Source organism: Myotis myotis, unplaced genomic scaffold, assembly GCF_014108235.1.
Source record: "Myotis myotis isolate mMyoMyo1 unplaced genomic scaffold, mMyoMyo1.p scaffold_m19_p_19, whole genome shotgun sequence".
Taxonomy (NCBI): domain Eukaryota; kingdom Metazoa; phylum Chordata; class Mammalia; order Chiroptera; family Vespertilionidae; genus Myotis; species Myotis myotis.
Genome location: NW_023416323.1, coordinates 26,923,648 through 26,947,951, shown reverse-complemented (window position 1 = coordinate 26,947,951; position 24,304 = coordinate 26,923,648). Strand labels below are relative to the sequence as shown.

Here is a 24,304-nt window from a genome sequence, read left to right as displayed (position 1 = left end):
TGATCAGTTAGCAGTTGCTGTTCATTCTTTGAGATTACCCTGTGTATATGCATATGTAAACGGGGGGGGGGGATTTCCTCTTTTACTTCCTTTCTGCAAAGTATCACTCAACTTTATAATTCAGTTTCCTATTGAAGAAATGACATTTGAGGCGTCCCTCACGTCCGGGATGCTTCTGTAAACATTCTTAAAAAAATTGTGTTTTTTAAAAAATGTGTTGATCTGAGAGAGAGACACGGACTTGTTGCTCTAGTTATGCATTCATCGTTGATGGATTCTTCTTTGTGCCCTGACCGGGATCCAACTGCAAACTTGGATGGGGAGGACCAACTGCGCTACCCGGCCAGGGCTGCCCTGGATGTTTCTAGATTAAATAAAAAATAAAAAATAAATAAAAAAAGGAACCCCGCACCGAGGCTGCCTCCAAACAAGTTAAAAATTCCCCGAGAGACGACTTCCAGCTGCTTGGCGGATAACGGAGAACAGGAGAGGCGGCGGCGCCTGAGCGTCCCGGGGTAAAACAAAAGGATGCGCGGACAAGGCCGGAGACACGGGCTCCGGTCTGCAGGTTCCCCTTTCCCGCTGGGCCGGAGCACCGTCTGCCGGGAAGCTACCCACTGGGGGTGCAACCAAGCAGCCCACTCGGGTCCGCGGCCGCCACCGGCCCCCCACGCGGGGGAAGAGGCGGGAGACCCGCGGCTGCGCAGGCGCGGAGGCGAGCGCGGCGGCGGGCGTTGCGCATGCGTCGTCGCGAGGCTGCGAGGCGCCGCTCGGGGATGCTGGCGCCGAACCGCAGGGGACGGCGAGGGTCAGTTCCTTTAAACGGGCGCGGACTTTCCTAAGTGATGGCTTTGGGTTTTATTTCCTCCTGGACCCGCGCCCTGTGGAGTGATTCTCATCCTCCTCCGTGTCCTGCTGCTTGGGCCGCGGCCAGCAGGAGGCTTCCGGGAAGTCCACAGGTCATCCCTAGGTAAACCCTTACCCTTGCCCAGCTCTGGGCCCGGCCCAGCAAGGCCGAGGTTTGTGAAACAGAAGCAGAAATTCCGTCCCAGGAGCGGTTGCCGGTTTCCAAAAGTTTGGTCCCTGGAACTTTCCCCCTAAAGAACCGTGGACTTCACGCTCCCACGTGCCTGGTGAATGCCCGCATCTCGCAGCCAGCGTGTCCCGGCACCAGCGCATTACCACGCGCCCGGGGCCATGCTTTACGCTACAGGTCGAATTATTGCGTCCGTTGGAGGAGAACTGAATTCCCAGTACATCTTACTGGTTTTCAGCCATGTTGGTGTATTTACAAACAAGTTCCAGACGGTATCGTGGCAGCGGCAAATATGGATGCTGCCGTGGGTCAAATTGTTGCACAGCGCCTTCCATTCCATTGAGGTATGTGTGTAGGAGGCGATGCCAAGTCTGCAAAGAAAAGGATCAGAAGTCGCAAGTGTGTCTTCATTTTTGTTAATGCTCCAAGCAGGGGAAAAGCTGCTTGCTCCTTGAGGCATTTGCTCATTGATAACTGAAATCCAACGTGTATTATAAAATTCAGAGTGCATTGTGCCCCGTTACAAAAATAAAGCCACTTGGAGTTTTTGCTTTGGCAGCCCACATACTAAAATTGAAACAATGTAGAGACGTTAGCAGTTTGAATGCAACAGCACTTTAAGAGGATTATACATCCTGACTAAGTGGGATTTATTCCTGGGATGCGGGAATAAATATGAAAAATTAATCAATGTGATATACCACAATAACAGAATGAATGACAAAAAGATGACCACCTCTAGGAAAAAAAGTTTTTAAAAAATCTGTATGAGATAATGGATATTAACTGAACTTCATGTGGGCATCACTTCATAATATACATGTTCATATACAATATACATAGTCAAGTCAGTAGGCTGTACACCAAGCATGTCAAACTCAAAGGCTAACATGGGCCAATAAAATGAGGCATATGGCCCATGGGCTGTACGTTTGACATGCTTGAGGTACACTTTAAACTTACACAGTTTTGTATGTCAATTATAGCTCAATAAAACTGGAAAACATTTAAACCATGAAATACCTCTATCCGGCACAGCGGTGAGGCGAGAGAGCGTGTCCCAGGAGAACAAAGATTATATAGGGCTAGCTATTTGGGGTGGGCTTTAGGGGTGGCGTGAGTTACAGAGATTGGTCAGGGTTTTACAGCATAAGGGTCAGGAAGTGACCATCACATTCTGAAGGTTGGAGCCGTCCTCCACTATAGCCTTATTAGGACCTTAGCTACATTTCTGGAGCTTCATTGGTCCACTCAGGTGGGTGGTTGGGAGAGTTAGGACAATACCAGCATTCTTGTGGTCACTCTCGGGGGTGGGGGGGCGGCTTGGGCTGAGGGTCCAGCCTTGCAAGACAAGATAGAGGAGAGGGAGAAGAGTAAGTCCCTGCTTCGTCCTTGAAGAGGGAGGAGGGTGCATTTCTGCTTAGTTCTGCTTAGTTCTTTCAAGTTCCGTTCTGTCCCTTCACTTTTTATCTTTTAAGTGAACTACAACAAGGAGATACGAAGATTAACTAAAGATAGTACTAACGTAGAAGGAAGATTCAGGGACAGAGGTATTTATTTATTTATTTACTTATTTATTTATTAATTTATGAGAGAGAGAGAGAGAGAGAGAGAGAGAGAAACATCAGTTTGTTGTTCCACTTATTTATGCATTCATTAGTTGTTTCTTGTATGTGCCCTGACTAGGGATCAGACCCACAACCTTGGCATACCAGATGATGCTATAACCACCTGAGCTCCACGGCCAGGGCAGAGACAAAGATATTTAGAAAATTTATTTTCAAAGAGGTACAAGGAAGTGGTCAACAAGCACTTGAAAAGTTGCTCAACATCATTAGCCATTAGGCAGATGCAAATCAAAATCACAGTGGGGTCATATCCACTACAATGGCTATCATAAACATACACACACACACACCCCCAATAGCAAGTATTGGCCAGGATGTGAAGAAATTGGAATACTCATATATTGCTGATATGGATGTAAATGATTCAGCCACTTTGGAAGACAGTTTGGCAGTTTTTCAAAAGGATGAACACACAGTTACCATGTGACCCATCACTTCCACTCCTAGAGAAAATAAACCAAGAGAAATGAAAACCTGTGTGCACATAAAACTTTTACAAGACCGTTCATAGCAACATTATTCATAATAATAAAAAAATGGAAATAACCTAAATGTCCATCAGCTGATGAATGGATAAATAAAATGTGATATAGCCGTAAAATGGAATATTTTTGGCAGCAAAATGAAGTACTCGTGTAGGCTGCAACATGAATGAACCTTGAAAACATTGTGCTAAGTCAGTGGTTCTCAACCTTCTGGCCCTTTAAATACAGTTCCTCATGTTGTGACCCAACCATAAAATTATTTTCGTTGCTGCTTCATAACTGTAATGTTGCTACTGTTATGAATCGTAATGTAAATATCTGATATGCAGGATGGTCTTAGGCGACCCCTTGAAAGGGTCATTCGACCACCAAAGGGGTCGCGACGCACAGGTTGAGGACCGCTGCACTAAGTGAAAGGAGCCAATCAAAAAGACTAGCTTGTGTGATTCCATTTATATTAAATGTCCAGGATAGGCAAATTCAGAGACAGAAAACAAGATTAGTGGTTGTGTAGAGTTCAGGGTGAGGTGTATGTGGGTTTTGGGATGGACAATGACTGCTCACAGGTATAGGGTTTCTCTTTGGGGTGATGAAAATGTCCTAAAATTGATTGTATTGATGGTTGCACAACTGAGAAAATACTAAAACTCATTGAATGGTACACTTAAATGGGTGAATTGTATGGTATGTATGGCTTCTCTAGACATATACAAGCCAATTGAAATACAAATTTATATTCCTCCTCCAGTACAAAAGATAGCATGCAATCACAGTTTTGTACCTTGCTATTTTTCTTTAAATATATAAATATATATATAGAAATTGTGGAGCTTTCCATATGTGCACACAGAAAAATTTTTCTCTTTCCTGCTACATGGTATTCCATAGTATGGTTATCACCATGACTTTTGCCCACAAATTCTGCCCATCACCGCGGGATTGGTTAATAGCTAAGTTAGTTGCTTAATAAATAAATCATGGTATAATTTGGGGAACGCCAGGAGAGAAGCCCAGGGCCAGAGCAGCTTTCCCATGAAGCAGTGGCAGGCTGCCGGCAGAGGCTTGCCTGGAGGGTGAGTGATAGAGCCTGTCAGGTGGAAAAGCGCGGGAGCCGTCCTCCAACACTGGTGAGGATGGTGCCCCTGCTGGAGGGAATGCAGTGCTTCTGGAGGCAGAGGGAATGGCACTAAGGCCCGCCACTTGTCCTCAGGTTCCTCACTCAGCCCCTCCTCTTCTCCCTTCCAATATTTCTGCATCAACTCCTGCCTTCTCCTTAAGAACCATTGAATCCCAGAGGTTTCCGCTGGCTAACTCCTCCCTTTCTGAGACGTCTTATCCCTGCCTCAGTAACCATAGGGTGATGATTCCCAATGTACATCTCTACTCTGGACTTCTCTTTTGAACTTTAGACTTGCACATCTATCTGCTCTCTCCCATCTCCATTTGGAGGCCTCAGAAGCACTACTAACTCTTCATTTCCAAGAGCTCACTCATATCTACCCAAATCTGGCCTTCTCCCAGTGTTACTTCTCTCAAGGAATGGCATCTCTGTCCACCTGCACAAGCTAGAAACCTAAGAGTCATCCTCAGCCTCTCCTTTTTCTGCATTTTCCCATACCCAGTCCTCCCAAGCACACCTCAGATCTGGCCTTTGCATCTCCACTGCTTACTCTATCCAAGCTCCAGTGGCTACCGCAATCGCCTAACTGGTCTGACAGCATCTTTTCTGCTCAGTTATCCTCTCAACATGTCGGTTGAAATTTGTCTTTTTTTTTTTTTTAATATGAAATTTGATTTTGTCACCTGCTTACCCCCTTTAATAATGTTCCATCGCTTTAAAGATTGAACAGAATCTCTAGCATAGCCTTCAGGGTCCATGGTCTGGCCCTACCTGCTCTCCTCCATTCTCACTTCGTACACATCCTTGGGGCTTTCCTACGGTGAGGTCATGCTCCCTCCTCTTGCCATCGGCTTTTTGCTCACGCTCTTCCCTCTGTCTGTATCAGCTTCTATTCCTTCTTCGAAGCACAACTCAATGGAAGTCTCCTTGTGTCCCTCCACTTGGGACACTTCCTTTTCATCATTGCTGTTACCATCTTCTGTTACTATGCATTCCTTTGGGTGGCCCCAGCATCTGATTAATGTCTGTCTCCTTCACTAGGCTGGAAACAACCTCAGTCCAGCGGCTGCCTGGTTTTGCTTATCATTGTCACCCGACAATTTTGAATAAGTGAATGACTGCTGGTTCCATGACAACCGTGAATGGTGCCTCTTACCATCTTTAGCCACAACCATTCCCTTGGGCGCACTGTAGACCACAGTCCTATTTCTTACTTCCTGGGGCTGCTGGAGGAAGAAGCATCCACCAGCCAAGAGCATGTGCTCTGGAGGCAGGGAGATATGGGTCCGTTTCTGTGCAACCATTTACCAGCTGTGGACCACTGTCTCTCTGAACCTCCGTTTCCCAGTCTCTAAAAGAGGGTTACCACTTACCTCATAAGGTTGTGTGTTTTTTAAGTCACACCCAATACATTTAATTTTTTTTTCTCAAAAACATTTGGCACACTATTCATTTTCAAAGTTTTGAATTGTCCCCACAATGGTTTTTCCCCAGCCTTTTAAAAAAAAATCTAGTTCCAGTCAGAGTTTACCCATTGCATGTAGATCATATCTCTTTAGTCTTCTTTAATTTAAAGCAGTATGCCTGATTTAATTTTTTTTTTTTTTTTTGCCTTTCATGATAGTGACAGTTTTGAAGAGTTCAGGCTCATTGTCTGGTAAAATTTCCCAAATTCAGCTGCCTCATGATTAGATTCCAGGTAAACATTTTCAGCAATGATGTTGTGTTCTTCCCCATACCTTCCACCAGGAGGCAGACAAAAACAGTTTATCCCATGATTGGTGATACTAAATTCAGTCACTTGGTTAAGGTGCCCTTAACGTCACAGAGCTATGATGGGGGATTAAATGAAGGAATGGACCAAGGGGTCTGGTCCATAAACCTTACTTCTTGCCTATTTCCCTTCAACCTTCACTTTCGGGCAAATACACAACATTCCTGACTACACTTTCCCACCACAAGTGCCTCTTGGTGGGACTGGTGGTTATCACTAATCTGAGACTACTTAAAAAAAAAAGTCTTCTAATGAAATTTTCCATGAAAGTAGGGAAAGTATTATAATGAATCTCAATGTATTCATAACTCAGTTCCAAAAACTATCACCATTTTACCAATTTGTTTTCTTCCCTCCACTTTTTATTTTTCTGGTGCATTTTAAAGCAAACCCAAGATAGTATATGAATTCATACATAAATACTTTAATATGGTTCATCATTAACACATAGGGACTTTTTTCCTTCCTTCTTTCTTTCCTTCTTTCCTTCCTTCCCATCACCATTAACACCTAACGAAATTGAAGATAATGTCTTACTGTTACCTAAAAACCGAATCATAACGCTTTGACATTGCTTTGGAGTTTTGTCTTTTTACGCTGCTTTTCTTTTTCCTAATGCACAGGTCCAGGAAGTCTACAGCTGCCTCTTGGGAAAACAGTTCACTTAGGAGTTCTCCTCATTCTGCTGGTCCAGTTTGGCAGGTAAGTGCTAATGGTCGATGCACATTTTTGGAGGTAGTAGGCACTGGTTCAGTATGTCCAGACATGGCTGTGGTGCTTCTCAAACTGTACACAGATCACCTGGGGGTCATATGAAATTGTAAATTCTGATTTCACGGCTCTGGAATGGGGTCTGAAGTTCCGCATTCCCCAGCAAGCTTCTAGGTAAGGCTGATGCTGCTGGTCGGCAGAAAACGTTTTGAATAGCACAGTGTTCATGGAAGGTGAAATCTTGATATTTGGATGTAGGTGATAAGAAGGAAACAAGCTAAGTAAAGCCTTACATTTTTTGAGTCTTTGATTCTAATCTCTAGCAGTTTCCAAGCCCAGTCATTCCACTCCACATCTGGGAAGGAGAAAAGCAAACTTGAATTAACACGTTCAACGCCCCCCTACCCCACCCCCCCAAAATTGCTGTATGTTTGTTCCAATTTTTCCTATATAATCAACAATCCTAGTGTCTTGTTTGATGCATGGAAGCATTCCCCAGACTGTCACACAGACTTTCTTCTTATCCTTTTCAGACTGTTTGTTTCTAAAGGCAGGCAGATGTGTAGTTAAAGAGCAGAGACAGACCAGTCTCTGCAGGTGTGGCCTAAGAATTTGTAGTTTTAATAAGCACCCAGGTGATGGAGACTAGACTAGGTGAGGGAGAGATTATTTGTGCTCATGAGAAATGGGAAGAATGGTTGGAAAGTTTCAAATAATTTACTCGTGGATTTATCATGTTGGTGTGGGATTTGCATCACATACTTATTGAGCATCTTCTATGGGGACAAACAAGACAGAAATATCCTAGCAGTAGGGGAGACAGAAAACAAACATGCATACAAATAACTAAGACAATTTCAGGCGCTGAAAGATGTTACAAAGAATTGTAAAAGAATTAAAACAGCCCTAGTTGGTGTTTCTCAGTGGTTAGAGCATCGGCCTGTGCACCAAAAAATTGTGGGTTCAGTCCCTGGCCCTATTTGGGGCTCTTATGGAAGGCAACTAATTGATATGTCTCTCTCATATCAATGTTTCTTGCTCTCCCTTTCCTCCCTCCCTTCCACACTGTCTCTGAAAAACAATGGGGGGAGGGAGAGGAGGATCCTCTGGTGAGGATTAAAAAAAAAAAAAAAAAATTAAAACAGACCCTAGTTTTCCACGTTGTAATCTTTACCATCTTTCCTTTTTCTCTCTCTTCTTCTTTCCTCTTTCTCCCCTTTCTATTTCTTCCTCCCCTGAACCTAAATTAGCACTCAATGACAACAGGGCTGAGAAAAACCGTTCTCAAAATTAGCGTGGAACCAGTGAGTGAACTGAGGTGGAGGCAGTTGGGACCCAGCATGCTCAGCTTTCTGTGCCGAGGTAATGCTTATGCCTACAGGTGGAAATTGGGTTTTGGAAGGAAGTCCCAATCCATTCCCCTGCCTGAGAAAGAGCTGATGTGCTGGCCGTCTGCCTCCCCCGCCCTGCCCCCCTCCACCCCCCAGGTAAAACCATAATCCTAAACTAGAAGCTGAGGGGGGAGGGAGCCATATCTTCTTGGCACCTGCTTGGAGTAAGGCTTCTGTCACATCGAGTTAGGAGAGATGGGGTCAGGTGATGGCTCAACTGCCACAAACTCTTACTGTTCTTATCAAGATTTACTGCCCAGCTGCTGTGGCTTAGTGGTTGAGTGTTGACCCATGGACCAGGAGGTCTAAGTTCCATTCCAGTCAGGGCACGTGCCCTGGTTGCTGGCTTGATCCCCAGTAGGGGGCATGCAAGAGGCAGCTGATCAGTGATTCTCTCTCATCATTGATGTTTCTATCTCCCTTTCCCTTCCTCTCTCTGAAATAAATAAAAATGTATTTTTTTAAATTCACTAAATTTTCTTGAATAAATGTTTCTCTGTTTGCTACATACTCTTAGGACAATATCCAGAGACTTTAAATGGTTGCTTTCTATAATTTTCTCTAGTTAAATGATTCTTTCAGCAGGAAGTGTCAGACAGCACTGCTATTGTAGGAGTGTGGGCACCTTAGAGCAGCGGTTCTCAACCTGTGGGTCGCGACGACCCCTTTGCGGGTTGAATGACCCTTTCACAGGGGTCGCCTAAGACCAAGGGAAAACACATATATAATTACATATTGTTTTGTGATAAATCACTATGCTTTAATTATGCTCAATTTGTAACAAGGAAAATACATCCTGCGTATCAGATATTTACATTATGATTTATAACAGTAGCAAAATTACAGTTATGAAGTAGCAATGAAAATAATTTTATGGTTGGGGTTCACCACAACATGAGGAACTGTATTAAAGGGTCTTGGCATTAGGAAGGTTGAGAACCACTGCCTTAGAGGTTTTCATTTCCCCCATAACTTTAGTATGAAAATTTTTAAACAGCAAAACTGAAAGGTTTTCACAACCAATACCTATATTCTCCTTACCAATATTCTACCATTAACATTTTAGTATAGTTATTTTATTATATATCTATCCATCTATCATTCACTCTGATGTATTTTTGATGCATTGCAGAGTAAGTTTTAGACATCAGTAACTCCTAAATTTCTAAAATATGTGTCATTAATTAGAATTCAATATTTTCAATTGCAATTAGCATTCAATATTATATTAGTTTCAGGTGTATAGTACAGTGGTTCGACATTTCTATAACTTATGAAGTAGAATTCAGCATTTGTTTGCATTTTTTATTTTGAGGTAAAATTTACACACAATGAAATATATAAATCTTAAGTATAGCCATTAAGTTCTGACAAATTCATGCACCTAGACAAACCAAACTATCAGGATATGAAACATTTCCATCACCTCACAAAGTTCCCTCGTTTCTCTTCCTCAGTCTATTACCACCTCTTCCCTGTGATGATTTTCCCTCACCAGGTTAGTCTTTCCTGTTCTGGAACTGTATATAAAAGAAATCATGCAGTATAAACTCTTTCCTGTTAAACTTTTACTTACCCTAATGCTTTTGAGAGGCATCCATGTTGGAGGAATCAGTTCATTCCTTTTATTGCTGAATGGTATTACATGGTAGGAATTTACCAATTCGTTTATCCAGTCTCCAGTTGACAGTCACCTGGGCTATTTACTGGAGGACTGTAGGCAGAGGGTTGACCTCTAATTACCCTTTAGATGGGTCACTATGGTTAGTTAGTGGAAGGTGAGCTATAAGGACAGGGCAAGAAGAGACAATAGAGCAATCAGGAGGCTCTGTCAGTAGTTCCAGTGATAGCTGAGGTTGGCTTGGGTGCACATTGTAGCATTGGAGATGGTGAGAGGCGGTCTGATTCAGGGTGTATTTTGGAAGTCAAACTGATAGGAATTGCTGATGAATAGGATGTGGAAAGTGAAAGAAAAGAAAGAATCAAAGATGACTCTCTTCCCTCAAGCCATTCCTTTAACTATACTTTGCCAACATGATGGTGGAGAGGCAAGCCGGAAACTCTCTGCTTGGAAATTTGGCTAAAAACCAATTGGAAGGCAATCAGTAAGCAAATATTTGCCAAATGCTCCCAGGTGGCACTTAATTAGTTCATATGCTATACCCTATGAACACATGCAGCTCTTCAGAAATCCAGCATAATTTGCAGTGTCTCTTGCCATGGTAATATCACTGTTAGAAATATAAGTCAACTTAATTTTTGAATCCCTACTTTATTCCCCCTTGCCACCTGCCACCCCACTCAGCCCAGCACTTCTGAACTGTTGGCTTTAAGATTCAACTTCCCTTCTTTTAAACAGGAAACTTTTAAATGTCAGTTCTTTCTTATTTTAATCTTTAAACATGTCACTGTGCTTCTCATAATAGAAGATTCTGTGGTTGACCTTTTGTCTAAGTGTTACATAACGAATGAGACCTTTACAAATAATACAGATGAGATCAAGTTAAACTCATTAAACAAGTATTTATTGAGTGCCTACTATGTGCTAGAAATCGTGCTCGGCATTGGTTATACCAGAATGAATAAGACAGTGTCTGCCCTCAAAGAGCTCAAAGAATATGTATATTGGAGGGGTTTATTATAGCGTGATCGTTTTTATGATAGTAGAAAGCCTGTACAATGGCACTCAAGAGAGGCTTAAGAATAAAACCAGAAGAAGAAAAAAACCTCCCAGAGGAGGTGTTTTCGTTGAGAACTGAGAGGTCAGAAAAAAACAAGCCAGAGAAATTGGAGTGGGACAGAATAGGGTATTCCAGATGGGAGAAGCATGACCTAGGATCCAGATGTGTACATGGTTGGGTTCAGGTGAAATGAAAGTTAGCAAATGACCACTGAGTGAATGAGCAATATGAAATTTAATTTTTACTGTTAGTTAGAGCTGTTTGAAAAGAGGGCAGAATCCAGAGTGGAGTGGTTGAGGAGGAAGTAGAAGGGGAGGAAACAAAGCTAATGAATAGAGACAACTCTTCAGAGCAGTTGGGCTGAGAAGGTGAAGAGAGAGAGGCTAGTAGTTGGATAAGGATATGGGGGTGACGGAGAGGTGGGTTTTTTCCCCCTAAGAAGAAAGAGAATTGAGTAAGTTAAAATGCGAGAGGAGTCCTTTGGAGAGAGGGAGTGAATAATAAAAATGTGTAGTTCTTGAAAAGGTGAGAGGGGATGTAATCCAAAGCTGGGGAAACTGGCCTTAAACAGGAGATAAAACAACATCAAATATTGTAGCACAAAATAGGAGGGAAGACAGAATGGTAAGGGAGGTTTAGATGCTTGCATTAAAGAGCTGAGAAGTCCATGTCTCATGGCTTTTCTTCTCACTGGGAAGGAGGGCAAGGTATATGGTCAGAAGATGGTTGGGGAAGGTTCTTGTGGAGAGGGGGAAGGGTTTGCAGATGACTGTTGAAGTGATCATAAACTGATGTAGGTGATCATAAACTCCTTGTAAAATAAGCTGCCTTCCTGTGATTTTCTCCATTCAACTTTTGCCTGCTTGGGCTTGGGAGAAAGCTAGGAGAAATCAATGTTGGGGCCTTTGGGGTTATGATTGCTGGAAACAATTCAGCATTTCTCAAACCGGTCTTTTTCAAAACATTCTCCTAACAGATGTTACTAGGTATATTGATAAAAAAAAGTTGTTAGTCCAAGAAGTTTGGGAGCACTGCTTTATACTCTATTCTTAATATGCACATGAACATATTTGAAGTTCTGAAGGTCTTAACCCAGTTAAATTTAGAATAGCCAACTTTTTCAAGCTTAGTTGCATCCAGAATGCTGTGTGTGTGTGTCTGTGTGTGTGTGTCTGTGTGTCTGTGTGTGTCTGTGTGTGTGTCTCTGTGTGTGTGTGTCTGTGTGTGTGTCTGTGTGTGTGTCTGCGTGTGTGTCTGTGTGTGTGTGTCTGTGTGTGTCTCTGTGTGTGTCTGTGTGTGTGTCTGTGAGTGTCTGTGTGTGTGTCTCTGGGTGTGTGTGTCTGTGTGTGTCTCTGTGTGTGTGTCTCTGTGTGTGTCTGTGAGTGTGTGTGTGTCTGTGTGTGTCTCTGTGTGTGTGTCTGTGTGTGTGTGTGTGTGTGTGTGTGTGTGTGTGTGTGGCATATGTTAAGGTATCATAGTTTGGTTTATGATGGGTTAGATAATCAAGAGTTTCCTCCATTCATCTTATCTTTACAGGAGCCTTTATTCCTTTCATTCAGCACATTTACTTGATCTGTAGTTAGCCATTTAAATCACATTGATTTGGGATGCAATCAATGAATCCCAAATGTTCTCCTGAAATGTACCTCATTCTTTTTTAAAATATATATATTTTTATTGATTTCAGAGAGGAAGGGGAAGGGAGAGAGAGACAGAAATATCAACAATGAGAGAGAATCATTGATCGGCTGCCTCCTGCACATCCCCTTCTGGGGATCCAGCCCGCAACCCCGGCATGTGTTCTGACCAGCTGTTGAACTATGACCTCCTGGTTCAACACTCAACCATTGAGCCATGCCGATCAGCCTGCTCTGTATTTTTATAATGTCTACTCTGCCACTCTCTTTGAGATGACTTGAGTGGGGACCAAAAGAGCCCTGGCTGTGGCATCTCCCCAGTTAGGACACTTGGCTGGTAGTGTGCTATTTGAGTGAGATTGAATGTGATTGAATGAGGATGGAGGAGAAATCTATTTGAATCGTCAGCTCTTCATCCTTCATGTATTATTCTCTGATTAAAGTCGGGTTTCTCAACAACTGCACTATTGACATTGTGGACCAGAGCATTCTTTGTGGGGGAGGGAGCTTTTCTATGCATGGAGGGAGGTTTAGCAGCATTCCTGGCTCCTCCTCACTAGATGCCAGGAACACTGCTACCCCCAGCCCCAAGTTGTGACAACCAAAAATGTCTCCAGACATTACCAAATGTCCCTTGGGGCAGGGAGGCGGAGGGGGGGGGGTGGGAAGGGAGGGGGAAGGGATCGCCTCCAGTTAGAACTTCTGCTGAAGAGAAACCAGAAGATCAGGAAGCTATGGATCTCCTAATCACTATCAGTATGATCAGCAATGCCATAAAGGGCTCGTGATCTACTGTTAAGCATCACCTTAATGAGGATGTTACCAGAAATGATGGAAGACAGTCCTTGAGAGCCAAGACCAGGTGTTAGCATGATATTCACAGCTGACACTTAGGGAGTGCCTGCGTGTGTGCCAGACACTTGCTAAGTGCGCTCTGTACTGCCATTATTGTACCCACCCTACAGCTGAAGGATCTGAGACATGGAGATGTTAAGGGACTTGCCTGAGCTCACCCAGCTGGTAATAAGAGACACCTGGGCAGCATAGTTCCAGAGCCCATGTGCTCATGAGCATATAACCTTCCTGTCATACTGTCCTTCCTATAACATCTGTACTTCTTCATTCTGTACAAATTCAGCATAGCACCGAGCACATGACAGGCTCTCACTAGACGCTTATTGTTTCTGTCCATATTGACATTGGCATTTAATGGGGCACTTTGCTCCAGATGTCTGCTGCATAAGCATCTGTGCTCAAATATCACTTCCTCAGTAATAACGTTCCTTATCACCGTCTTTATAACATTACTGCCCTTCACCCCTAGCTCCTTATCCTAATCTACTACTGCTTGTAATACATATGATCATATATTTATTGCTTATTGTGCCACTCCCCAACTGAAATATAAGCTGCATGAAAGGAGGGGCTTTGCCTGTGCTTTTCTGCTGTATCCATAGCACCTAGGACATACCTTGGCATATAGTAGATGCCCATTTAATGTATGAAATTAATGAAGAACCCTTTAATGGAAATGCTATATTCAAATCTCCTTACTCTGGTTATTTATCATTACTTTTCCCTCAATACTGCATTTAAAAAGTAACCTTTCTCTCTCTCTCTCTCTCTCTCTCTCTCTCTCTTTCTCTTTTATAAATTTTTATTGATTTTGGAGAGGAAAGGAGAGGGAGAGAGAGATAGAAACATCAATGATAAGAGAGAATCATTGATTGGCTGCCTCCTGCATGCCCGCTACTGGGGATTGAGCCCGCAACCCGGGCATGTGCCCTTGACTGGCATCGAATCCGGGACCTTTCAGTCTGCAGGCCGACACTCTGTCCCAGTGATGGTGAACCTATGACACGCGTGTCAGAGATGACACGCGAACTCATTTTTTTGGTTGATTTTTCTTTGTTAAATGGCATTTAAATATATAAAATAAATATCAAAAATATAAATCTTGGTTTTACTATGGTTGCAAATATCAAAAAATTTGTATATGTGACATGGCACCAGAGTTAAGTTAGGGTTTTTCACAATGCTGACATGCCGAGCTCAAAAGGTTCGCCATCACTGCTCTATCCACTGAGCCAAACCGGCCAGGGCAATACTGCATTTAAAAAGTAACCTTTCTCTTAATGACAGGGAACATTTGTGCAGAAGAGGGGCAAAACCCTTGATAGGTTATTGGGAATCCTAAACTAATGTCTATCAGAGATTTATTGTTATCTGGCCTTTGTCACATATATTCATTTTAAATTTTGCTTTGCTGGTCTGTGAAAGTAATTAATAGAAGTCATGATAATGACATAGTCTGTAAAATTAATTTATATTTAGCTTGGGTTTAAATCACATAGTAAATTATAAACTGTATTTAAAATTTTTTTTAATTCACACCTGATGATATGTTTATTGACTTTTAGAAAGAGGGAAGGAGGGAAAGAGAGAGAAACATTGATGTGAGAAACATTGCCTCCCATATGTGCCCGACTGGGGATTGAACCCATAACCTAGGTATTGCCCAGGAATCAAACCCAAAACCTTTTGGTATAGAGGACAACACTCCAACCAATGGAGCCACCTGGCCAGGGCTATAAACTATTTTTTGAGAAACACGTTACAGGCAATATAATGGAAGATTTTTGCACAAAAATAATCGGAAGTTGATTCAACCTTCCCATCTCTCTCCATAAATACTATTCATAAGTTGAAAAGGATAGTTTTAATTAACATTTACTAAAAACTTAGCAATTGTTCTCATTATATGGATAAGGAAGCCATCTAGTAACACAGTTAAATGCCAGTCAGTCTAAGCCCCTTTGTTTCAAAATGATCTCTTTCTCACCCTCCAAAAAACTATCTAAAATGTTTTGACTCCTTTCTCTCCCCAAAGTGGAGAGCTTAGGGTAGATTCCCAGTATGGTTTTTGTGAAAACATCAATTGCTGACCTGAAATAAGGCAGTTCAACCCACTTTGTTTGATCTAGACAGGAGAGAGCTCATTCCCCAAACTTGCATACTAGCCCTGAGAAATTTAGATAAAATGCCCTCTCATCTGTGTTTAAACACCTCAGATCCCCTGCAGCTACATAAGCTGAGCAGGCAAATAGGTGCCTTTCTGTTGCTTGGATTTAGGGATGGAACAGATGTCTCCAAATTAGGAAGGATGTTCAGCAGAACACCATCTTCTAGGCTCGTCACAGGTTCTCAGACTCCCCCTATACCACAATTAGTGTGCTGCCACCTTCATCAGTGAATTCCAGTGTCAGCCACCTGAGCACATGGACAGGAGACTAAGTGCTCACTAAGTCTTGCTCAACACTGGGTCCGATTTTTAAAGAGGTTATATAGCATGGCTTTATGCTACAGCTACACTGTCTTATGTTTGTGGAAGCAAGAACATTTGCCTGGGAGATCCTAGGCTCTTGAGGTGTGTCTAGAGTGGCTTGGATTTGGATAATAGAATAAATTCACTCCTTTAAAGCCCCATATAAATTAACTTCAAAGACACAGCTGGCAGAGGTAGCTACTTAAGCATGTTGAAACATAAAGATGAAATGATGTTACCTTTCAAGTTTGGACAGAATGAAATATTTTAAAAGTTAGGACTCAGAGGTCCATGGAGTTCCCAGATAGATTTAGACCTTCTTCCAGTGCCTTCCAACCTGAGGACAGCAGCAATATCAGGAGTAAGTGGTATAGACACTTGGCATGCCATGAAAAGTCACCTGTCTTGGAGCAGGAAGGCCAACAGCGCTGGTGCCAATTGCCAGGCTGGCCATGAAAGAGTCACCTGGTCACTTATTTTATATAATCCCATCCCCTGTCCTGGGAGATTCCAATTCCAGCAAAATGCATTTTTAACTGATGATTCTGATACACAGCTAAATCTGGGGAATGTCGCAAAGACTGAGAGAAACAACTTTTCTTGTTAGGAGAAGTGACTAGGAAGGGCTCAGTATCACCAGTCATACTGGGACTGAGGTCCGTGGCTGAGGGATCAGATTTAAAAAACTCCTTACCCAGACTCTAGAGCAGCGGTTCTCAACCTGTGGGTCGAGACCCCTTTGGGGGTTGAACGACCCTTTACAGGGGTCACCTAAGACCATCGGAAAACACATATATAATTACATATTGTTTTTGTGATTAATCACTGTGCTTTAATTATGTTCAATTTGTAACAATGAAAACACATCCTGCATATCAGATATTTACATTACGATTCATAACAGTAACAAAATTACAGTTATGAAGTAGCAATAAAAATAATTTTATGGTTGGAGGTCACCACAACATGAGGAACTGTATTAAAGGACTGCGGCTAGAACCACTGCTCTAGAGTGATGCATAAGGTATCATTACAACTTATGCCTCACACAAGAAAGAAAGGGCTTGGTTGCTGGTTGTCTACTTTCTACAAATTCTTAAGAGGGCAATGTTTCAATTAGTATTGATCAGTTTAGACTTACTTTATCGTCTGACACTGGACATCTTGGTAACTTTTCTATGTGTGGGTGATCCTATATAATAAAAGGCTAATATGCAAATTGACTGAATGGCACAATGACAGGTTGCTATGATGCACCCTGACCACCAAGGGGAAGACGCTGAATGCAAGAGCTGCCCCCTGGTGGTCAATGCGCTCCCACAGGGGGAGTGGTGCTCAGCCAGAAGCCGGGCTCACAGCTGGCGAGCCCAGCAGCAAGAGCTTCTCCCGCCTCCGTGGCAGTGCTAAGGACCCCTTGGGGGATGTCTAACAGCCAGCTTAGGCCTGCTCCTGCTAAGCTGGAAGGCGGACATCCCCCGAGGGGTCCCGACTGTGAGAGGGCACAGGCCGAGCTGAGGGACACCCTCCCCCGACAGTGCACGAATGTCGTGCACCGGGCCTCTAGTAGATAATAACAAGAGAAAAATATATGTGGAGATGATTATGCTCTTAGATTGGGATCCTCTAAGGAGCATTTACTATTAAGAAAATTAGAAAACATAAAGTGGACATTCTAAACAGAATCTTATTTTGGAATTTTAATGTTAACAAATGGTAGCTTCCCAGGTCAAAATCTTCTATGTATTAGGAAAACACTGAGGAGAAATGACGTGGAAATCAGGCCCAGCCACCTCATAAACTTAAGAGCTTGCTCTGTTGTGCAGAGATTTTGTTTTATATTTGTGATAACGGATAATGGATAACTGATGTCCAACCTCATGGGTAAGTGTCCAATCCTGTTCCTCACCCCCTCTTTGAATCCACTGGGAACTCTGAGAGCTCAGAGTTCACATCTCTGTGGAATGGACTTATGGGCTCTTTACTGGAAGACCCATTTCCTGTCTCTCCCCTTTCCCATTGGGCAGGATATGGACAGAGAAGTTAATGGATTTACTCCACTGATACTGTGTGGTACCAAATAGGACCCCAGCCACAAAGTCTCTGAGGTATACACAGATAGGAAGGCTAAGGAGAGATGGCAGTATTCCTTCTCCAGTGGTGGAATGTGCCACACACACATGCACACAGTTACTGAGTCTCTTTTCTAGACCTGAATAGAGCTATAAAGCTTTCTTGGCTTGAGCATGTGTGGGCACGGCTTGTGCTCACGTGTACATACCAGCAGAGAATAAGCAATGTTCAGACATAAGCAGCCTTCAGTTAATGTGGCTGAGGCTGGTGCCAATGGGGACAGAGCCTCCTCAAGGGGTCCAAGTAGACAGAAGACCCAGCGACAGGTTTCTCTGCTCTTGCTCAGATCTGACGAGGCGGTAGCCCAGCAAGTTCATGGTATCACCACAGACTTTCTGAAGTCGAGAAACCTTTTCATAAGGCAAGGACTGGCGCCAGGCCTGGGAGATACTGAGGGCATCCCTGGAATCTGTTTTGAAGGAGTGGCTACCTGTGCCCTTGCCTCGAGTGATGTTGTGCACCCAGGCCTGGAGGTGTGGCAAGAATTTCAACCCTGCATATTCATACATTCGGGCAGTCTGGGCCAGGGGGTCCTGGACCACGTCCTCATAGCGCACGAGCAGGTAGCGCTGCTTGAGGGCTTTGGGCAAGGTCTGAGCAGCCTTATAGATCTCCAGCTGGCTTTGACAGATAACCTGCATCACATAGTAGGGTTTGTCGTCCTCCTGGAGTTTCTGCTGCTCCTGTCCCATCACAATTTGGCTGTCAATCATGAGTTCACTTGTGGTGTGTTCTCTGGAACGGAACACCGCCCGGGGGTCCCGAACCAGGTGCACGATGTGCAGATTGAGGGAAGGGTCCCTCAGCAGCGGGTAGAGCACCTGCAGGTTGAAGAAGCGCACCTCCTTGAGCACCACGTGGCTGTAGTTGCGGCAGGCCTTCTCCACCATCTCAAAGGGCTGTTTGCTGCATAGGGTCTTGCAGTGAGCACTCGGTATGATGGTATCCCGTGGGAAGGCGTTGCAGGCAGGCGGGGAACACAGAGCCCGGCTGGTTTCCCACTGGAACAGGCTGGACTGTATTCGGGGACCAGGTTTCATGTAGGCATCAAAGACGCTCATGTCACACAGAAAGATGGACCGTATCAGATCCCGCACCGCCATATGCAAGTTCCTGGAGGTGCTTTGTGTGAAGGTCATCCAGACGTGCCAGGCAGGCTCCATCAGGTAGAAGACATCCGGGTGCTGCCCGAAAAGCTGCCCCACAAAAGACGAGCCAGAGCGCCAGGAAGACAGGACCAGCACACGCGTGGGCTTGGGCCCCTCCCTCGCAGACAGGGAGTTGAAGTTGTGGCTGTACAAATGGATGTATAGAATGAAGATGGCCATCTGGGAAGCCAGGAACAACAGCAGTGGCCTCATTTTGGGGGGCAGTACCATCGTGTTGAAGTGGAAGACCTTTAAGGAACAAGCAGAGGGGCTGTGATGGGCTGTTGTTTTGGTGTCTGCCTTCTCTTCCCTCCTCAGCCAAAGCCACCTTCTCCCTGGCCCCCAGCAGTGAGCAATGCAGAGAGCTGGAGCCTTCTTGCAACCGTTTGCACAAATCCTCCTCAGAATCAATTCCTGACTCTTGCAATTTGTGTGTCAATAAGTTCTATTTATTTTAGGCTCTTTATCTTCTCTCTCCTTGTCTTTCTTGTCCTTTTGTGCTATCAAAAATGTCTAAACTCTGCCATATTTCATCATTCATTGTAGGGGAACAGCTCCACCCTGGAGCCCTGGTGACATGCACGTCTTCACTCAGGCCACTAGGCAAAGCTTAACTGCAGTCTGGCCCAAATTGTGGTTGAAAGCCCTAAGGTTCCTTCGGAAACTAAGGAAGATAAGCTGGCTTATGAATAACTACCATGAGGCCACCCTCTTTTCTTGAGATTGCCACCTTACCTTTCTTTATCTCAATGAAGCACAGTACTCTCAGTCCACTGCAGGTTATGGCTGCAAGCTACAAAGCTGCTTGGCTTTAGTTTGGAGTAATCTCCTCAGTGTCACATGGTCCCCCTGATTTGGTCTCATCCTATGGGACTAGGAACATGGGGAGCTGACCCAGTGCTGACCTCACATCATGTGGAGGTAATAAATTATCTGAAGCTATTTAGGTAGAATTGTCTCTTTGCAGCCAACTCTGTAAAGTGTGGTGAGCCAACCTGAGCTGCAGTCATGATATTGTGGCCTGTTAGGGGCTGTGCTGCCACTTGGGGGATGCTGGGCCACTTAACACAACCTACTCAGGGCTGCCCAGTATGGTTGGGCATGTTGTGTGCTGGACAACCCTAGGGAATGCTATCTCATCAAGAATTTAAGATATTTATTATTTAAAAAATGTTCTGGTAGGTAACAGTAAACTAATTTTGTCTGACAGAATAAGTATATTAGATTGATCTGCTAGTTGTTAGATCCTATATAATAAAAGGGTAATATGCAAATTGACCAATCAATGGAATGACTGGTTCCTATGACGCACACTGACCACCAGGAGGCAGATGCTCAATGCAGGAGCTGCCCCAGGTGGTCAGTGCGCTCCCATAGGGTGAGCACCGCTGAGCCAGAAGCCAGGCTCAGCCGTGGTGGCAGGAGCCTCTCCGTCTCCGTGGCCGCACTAAAGATGCCCAACTGACAGCTTAGGCCTGCTTCTGTGGGACATCCCCTGAGGGCTCCCAGAATACGAGAGGGCACAGGCTGGGCCGAGGGATTCCCCCCCCTCCCCCGCCTGAGTGCATGAATTTCGTGCACTAGGCCTCTAGTGTTAAATATTTAGAGAAGCGAATTTCACTTTGTGATTCTTTGTAAGGCTCACACAATCCTGAGCTACTCCTGTCACAGTCGGGGCTCGCTTTGTGTGAAAAGACCATGGTTCTCAGCGTCATGTTAGAATACTATTCCAAGGGAGATCTTAACCCTCTTCAGGGGTTAAGATGATTCTGGATCATTTTGAGTGACTTACTAACTATTAAGAGATAAGATATCCTTGGCTGGTGTGACTCAGTTGGTTGGGTGTCATTCCATGCACCAAAAGGTTGCTGGTTTGATTCCCAGTCAGGGTGCATGCCAGGGATGCAGGCTTGATTCCCGGTGCGAGGTGTGCAGGAGGTAGCCGATCGACGTTCTGCTCTCACATTGATGTTTCTCTTTCTCTCTCCCTCTCCCTTCCTATCTCTCTAAAAATCAATATTTTAAAAATAGCTAAGATAGCTTATTTCACAAAGGATAAAATATTAATAGTAGCAAGGTGCTAATTTGCATATCACTATATAACCCAGAAGTTCTTCCTTCAAGCTTTAATAAAGAAGAGAAAATATATTTCCAGACAGTAACTGGAGTTGGATTCAGGGTTGTTACTTTCCTGGTGACAGGTCTTATCACAATTTTAAAAAAAGTTTTTACTAGGTAATAGTCACATGGTTCAAATTGTTTTTAAAAATATCATTAAGTATTGGGGGATCACTTCATGAATTATATAAATGTCAAAGCACTATGCTGAACACCTGAAACAAAAATAAAATCATACTGAATGTCAACTGTAATTGAAAAATTTAAAAAACCCACAATCAAATAAAAAACACACACCAGTATACAAAAAAAGTATCATTATCATGGACATTAAACCCACAGATTCAGAATTTAAAAGGAGGCTTCCTAAGATTCTGCAGCAGAAAGGAAATAAGAGAAGTACTTGCCAGCCCACAGCTTGCCTGTCACTCGGTCTGTCACATACTGCACGGTAGGCAAGGGGAAATCCTGTGACAAGGAGCTGTGTCTGTGGAGGAGGCCTGGTCATAAATTAGCAAACTTCTAGAGCTATTTGTAAACACAGGTAAAGACATACTTTTTAAAGAGGCCACAGTATTGTCCTGGGGGAAAGAACACCTAAAACGTTGATCTGTTTCTGAAGCAGTAACCTCTTCTCTATTTACTAACAGCTAATATTTACCTATTAGCTGGTGTTTTGTCATCACTGTCAGTGAAAAGTCTACTAACACTGTCCTCCATCTGCCCATTTCTAAACTTGCTCCCAGATAGCAACTGAGTTCATTTATTAAGTCCTTTCAGTTGCTTTTTTTTTTTGAATACATAAGAAAATTCAAATGTATATGTGCTCTTCATTTTTCCTTCTTTATAATGCAAAAAGCAGCAAGTTAATCCACCCTCGCTACACCTCACTTTTTTAGCTTAACAGTATATCTTGGAGAGCTTTCATGGCCATATGTAAAGTGTTTCCTCTTTCCGTTTTACCACTAGAATAGAATACTATTGTGTGGATATACCACAATTTATTTAAACAGTTTCCTCATTGATGGACTTTTGGGTTATTTGCCATTTCAAAAGCCTCAATAATGACCTTTATATTCACACATCATTACTCATGTATGTAAGCTAATTTCCCAGCAACAGAATTGCTAAATCAAAGAGTACTGATGTATCTTTGATATCTATTGCTCCTGAAGCCTTCATACTGGTCACAAACCATGCTGTAGGTCCTGAGTTCCAGAGATTCTAGGGAATGGAGTTCAGAGGAAGAATTGGGCAGCCGCAGAGGTGACATTGGAAGTTTATAGTAGAGCATTCTTGGCCAGTTCATGGGCTTCCCATGGAAGTCCCCTGAACCTTCTGGGAAGTGTGCAATGACCCAAGCCAAGCCTTGTGTGTCGGTGGCACAGAAACCCCTCTCTATCATTCATTACAACAATGCGTTTCCTCCCTGTGTGCCAGAAGGAGCCAGCAAGGATCATCTCTCCTTGGTGGCCAAAAAGTGCTTTGCTATGTGCGAGGGAAATGCCAATGATTGGTAATCCCTGTCTTGGCCCTTACTGCTAGAACAGGAACAGCGAAGGTGTGCTCCTAGTTCTTTCCAATTGAGCCCAAGTGGAAATGATTAGACACCAGGCCATTATTGATAATGCTCCTACCCCTCAAAGACTCAAGAGGTAACTTTAGCAAGAGATGTTCTCCCAAAGGCCATGTGAGCATGAGGAAAAGTTTGAAGCAATGGAGCAAAAGAGAGGAAAGTGAAGAAGAGGAGAACTTGACCTGTGCACAGTTATAAGGAAACAGATAGAATTTTATAAGCAGGGCCTGTCATCAACTCAGGAAAAAGCTAACCTTTCCTTGGGATTAGACAAGGAAACGTTTCAAGTTACCCCTTTCCTCCCCATAATCCCAGCTTTGAGCCAACTCGGTGTCCTGAGCAGGGCCTTCTGACTCTGTCCCCAGTTGACCTCAGAAGTTAGTCGTTCTTGCTTCTCAGAAATTCCCATGGAAATCCTTTGACTTCTTTCTCTGTTTGTTTGTTTTTCCCATGGACACTCTCCCTGGCCAGAAAGAATGTATGCTTTTGTCAAGTGAGTTCCATCTTTTATCTCTGGTGGGATCGAGGCACATCCTGGATCTAGGCAACATGACGGGCTGACCAGAACTGCTAGGGAATGCTTTAAGGTGCATCTTGGGCAAAGCTCATCTCTGCAGAGACTGTAATAAGTGGTAGAGATGGACATTCTTTTTTCTTTTAACCCGGGGTATTTTTTTTATAGATTTGAGAGAGAGAGGAAGGAGGACAGAGAGAAACATCGATGTGAGAGAGAAACATTGGTCAGTTGCCTCCAGTACGCACCCTGACCAGGATCAACCCACAACCTGGGTATGTGCCCTGACCAGGAGTTGAACCCTCAGCCTTTTGGTGACAACGCTCCAACCTACTGAGCCACCTGGCCAGGCGAGAAGGACATTCTTGAGACCCTGGGAGAAGCGAGGTGATGTGGCTTCGGAAGAAAAGGGAACCGGCAATCTCTTCTAACCTAGCCACTACCTTTCCCCGATTGTTCTGCACTCATCTCCTCTGTAGTCCTTGGCATCGATAAGCATTTTTAGGAACTCTGTGACCTGCCTCCATCTCAAGAGTCCCTGCTCCACCTTCCCAAGTGTTCTTTTCTGCCTGTTCAATTGCATGCTCGAATCCCGCCCTCCCTGTTGTCCGAATCCTAAATCTGCTCATCTCTAGCCTGGCTTTGCCAGTAAGTACTAGTAGCCTCTCTCTTCTGTTCCTCAGCTCTCCACATCAGCCACTGCTGCCCCAAACTACCTTTTAAACGTGCAAACTGGTCACTCCCCTCCTTAAAATTCTTCAACAACTTTTGGGAGGAAGCAGAGTTTACCACCCCAAATTATGCCTTTTGGAATCTTGATTATTTTAAGTTGGTTATTTTTTTTTTAAGAAACAGAGACTAAGAAAGAACTTTTAGCCTTTGCCCTCATTGAATAAAATCATTCAGCCAGAAGTCCTGCTCCAGGCCAGGAGCCTCTTACTGACAGATAGCTGTAGTTTGCAATAAACTAAGTATGATCAAAGTCCTCTCTGTGTCCCATTGTTAAAGATGCCCAGCAAACGCTTATGGA

The 24,304-nt window shown here is 43.7% G+C and overlaps 1 protein-coding gene across 1 annotated transcript; it reads right to left on the bottom strand.

Moving 5' to 3' along the window:
* Positions 1 to 18,148: 18,148 nt before the first annotated feature.
* On the bottom strand, positions 18,149 to 19,297 carry CHST4 (carbohydrate sulfotransferase 4). Its single transcript, XM_036346950.1, has one exon. The coding sequence runs from the start codon at positions 19,295 to 19,297 to the stop codon at positions 18,149 to 18,151; it is 1,149 nt and encodes a 382-aa protein (XP_036202843.1).
* Positions 19,298 to 24,304: the final 5,007 nt, after the last annotated feature.

Coding starts and splice junctions, on each gene's coding strand:
- CHST4 (XM_036346950.1), bottom strand. CDS start 19,297: ATGGTACTGCCCCCCAAAATGAGGCCACTGCTGTTGTTCCTGGCTTCC.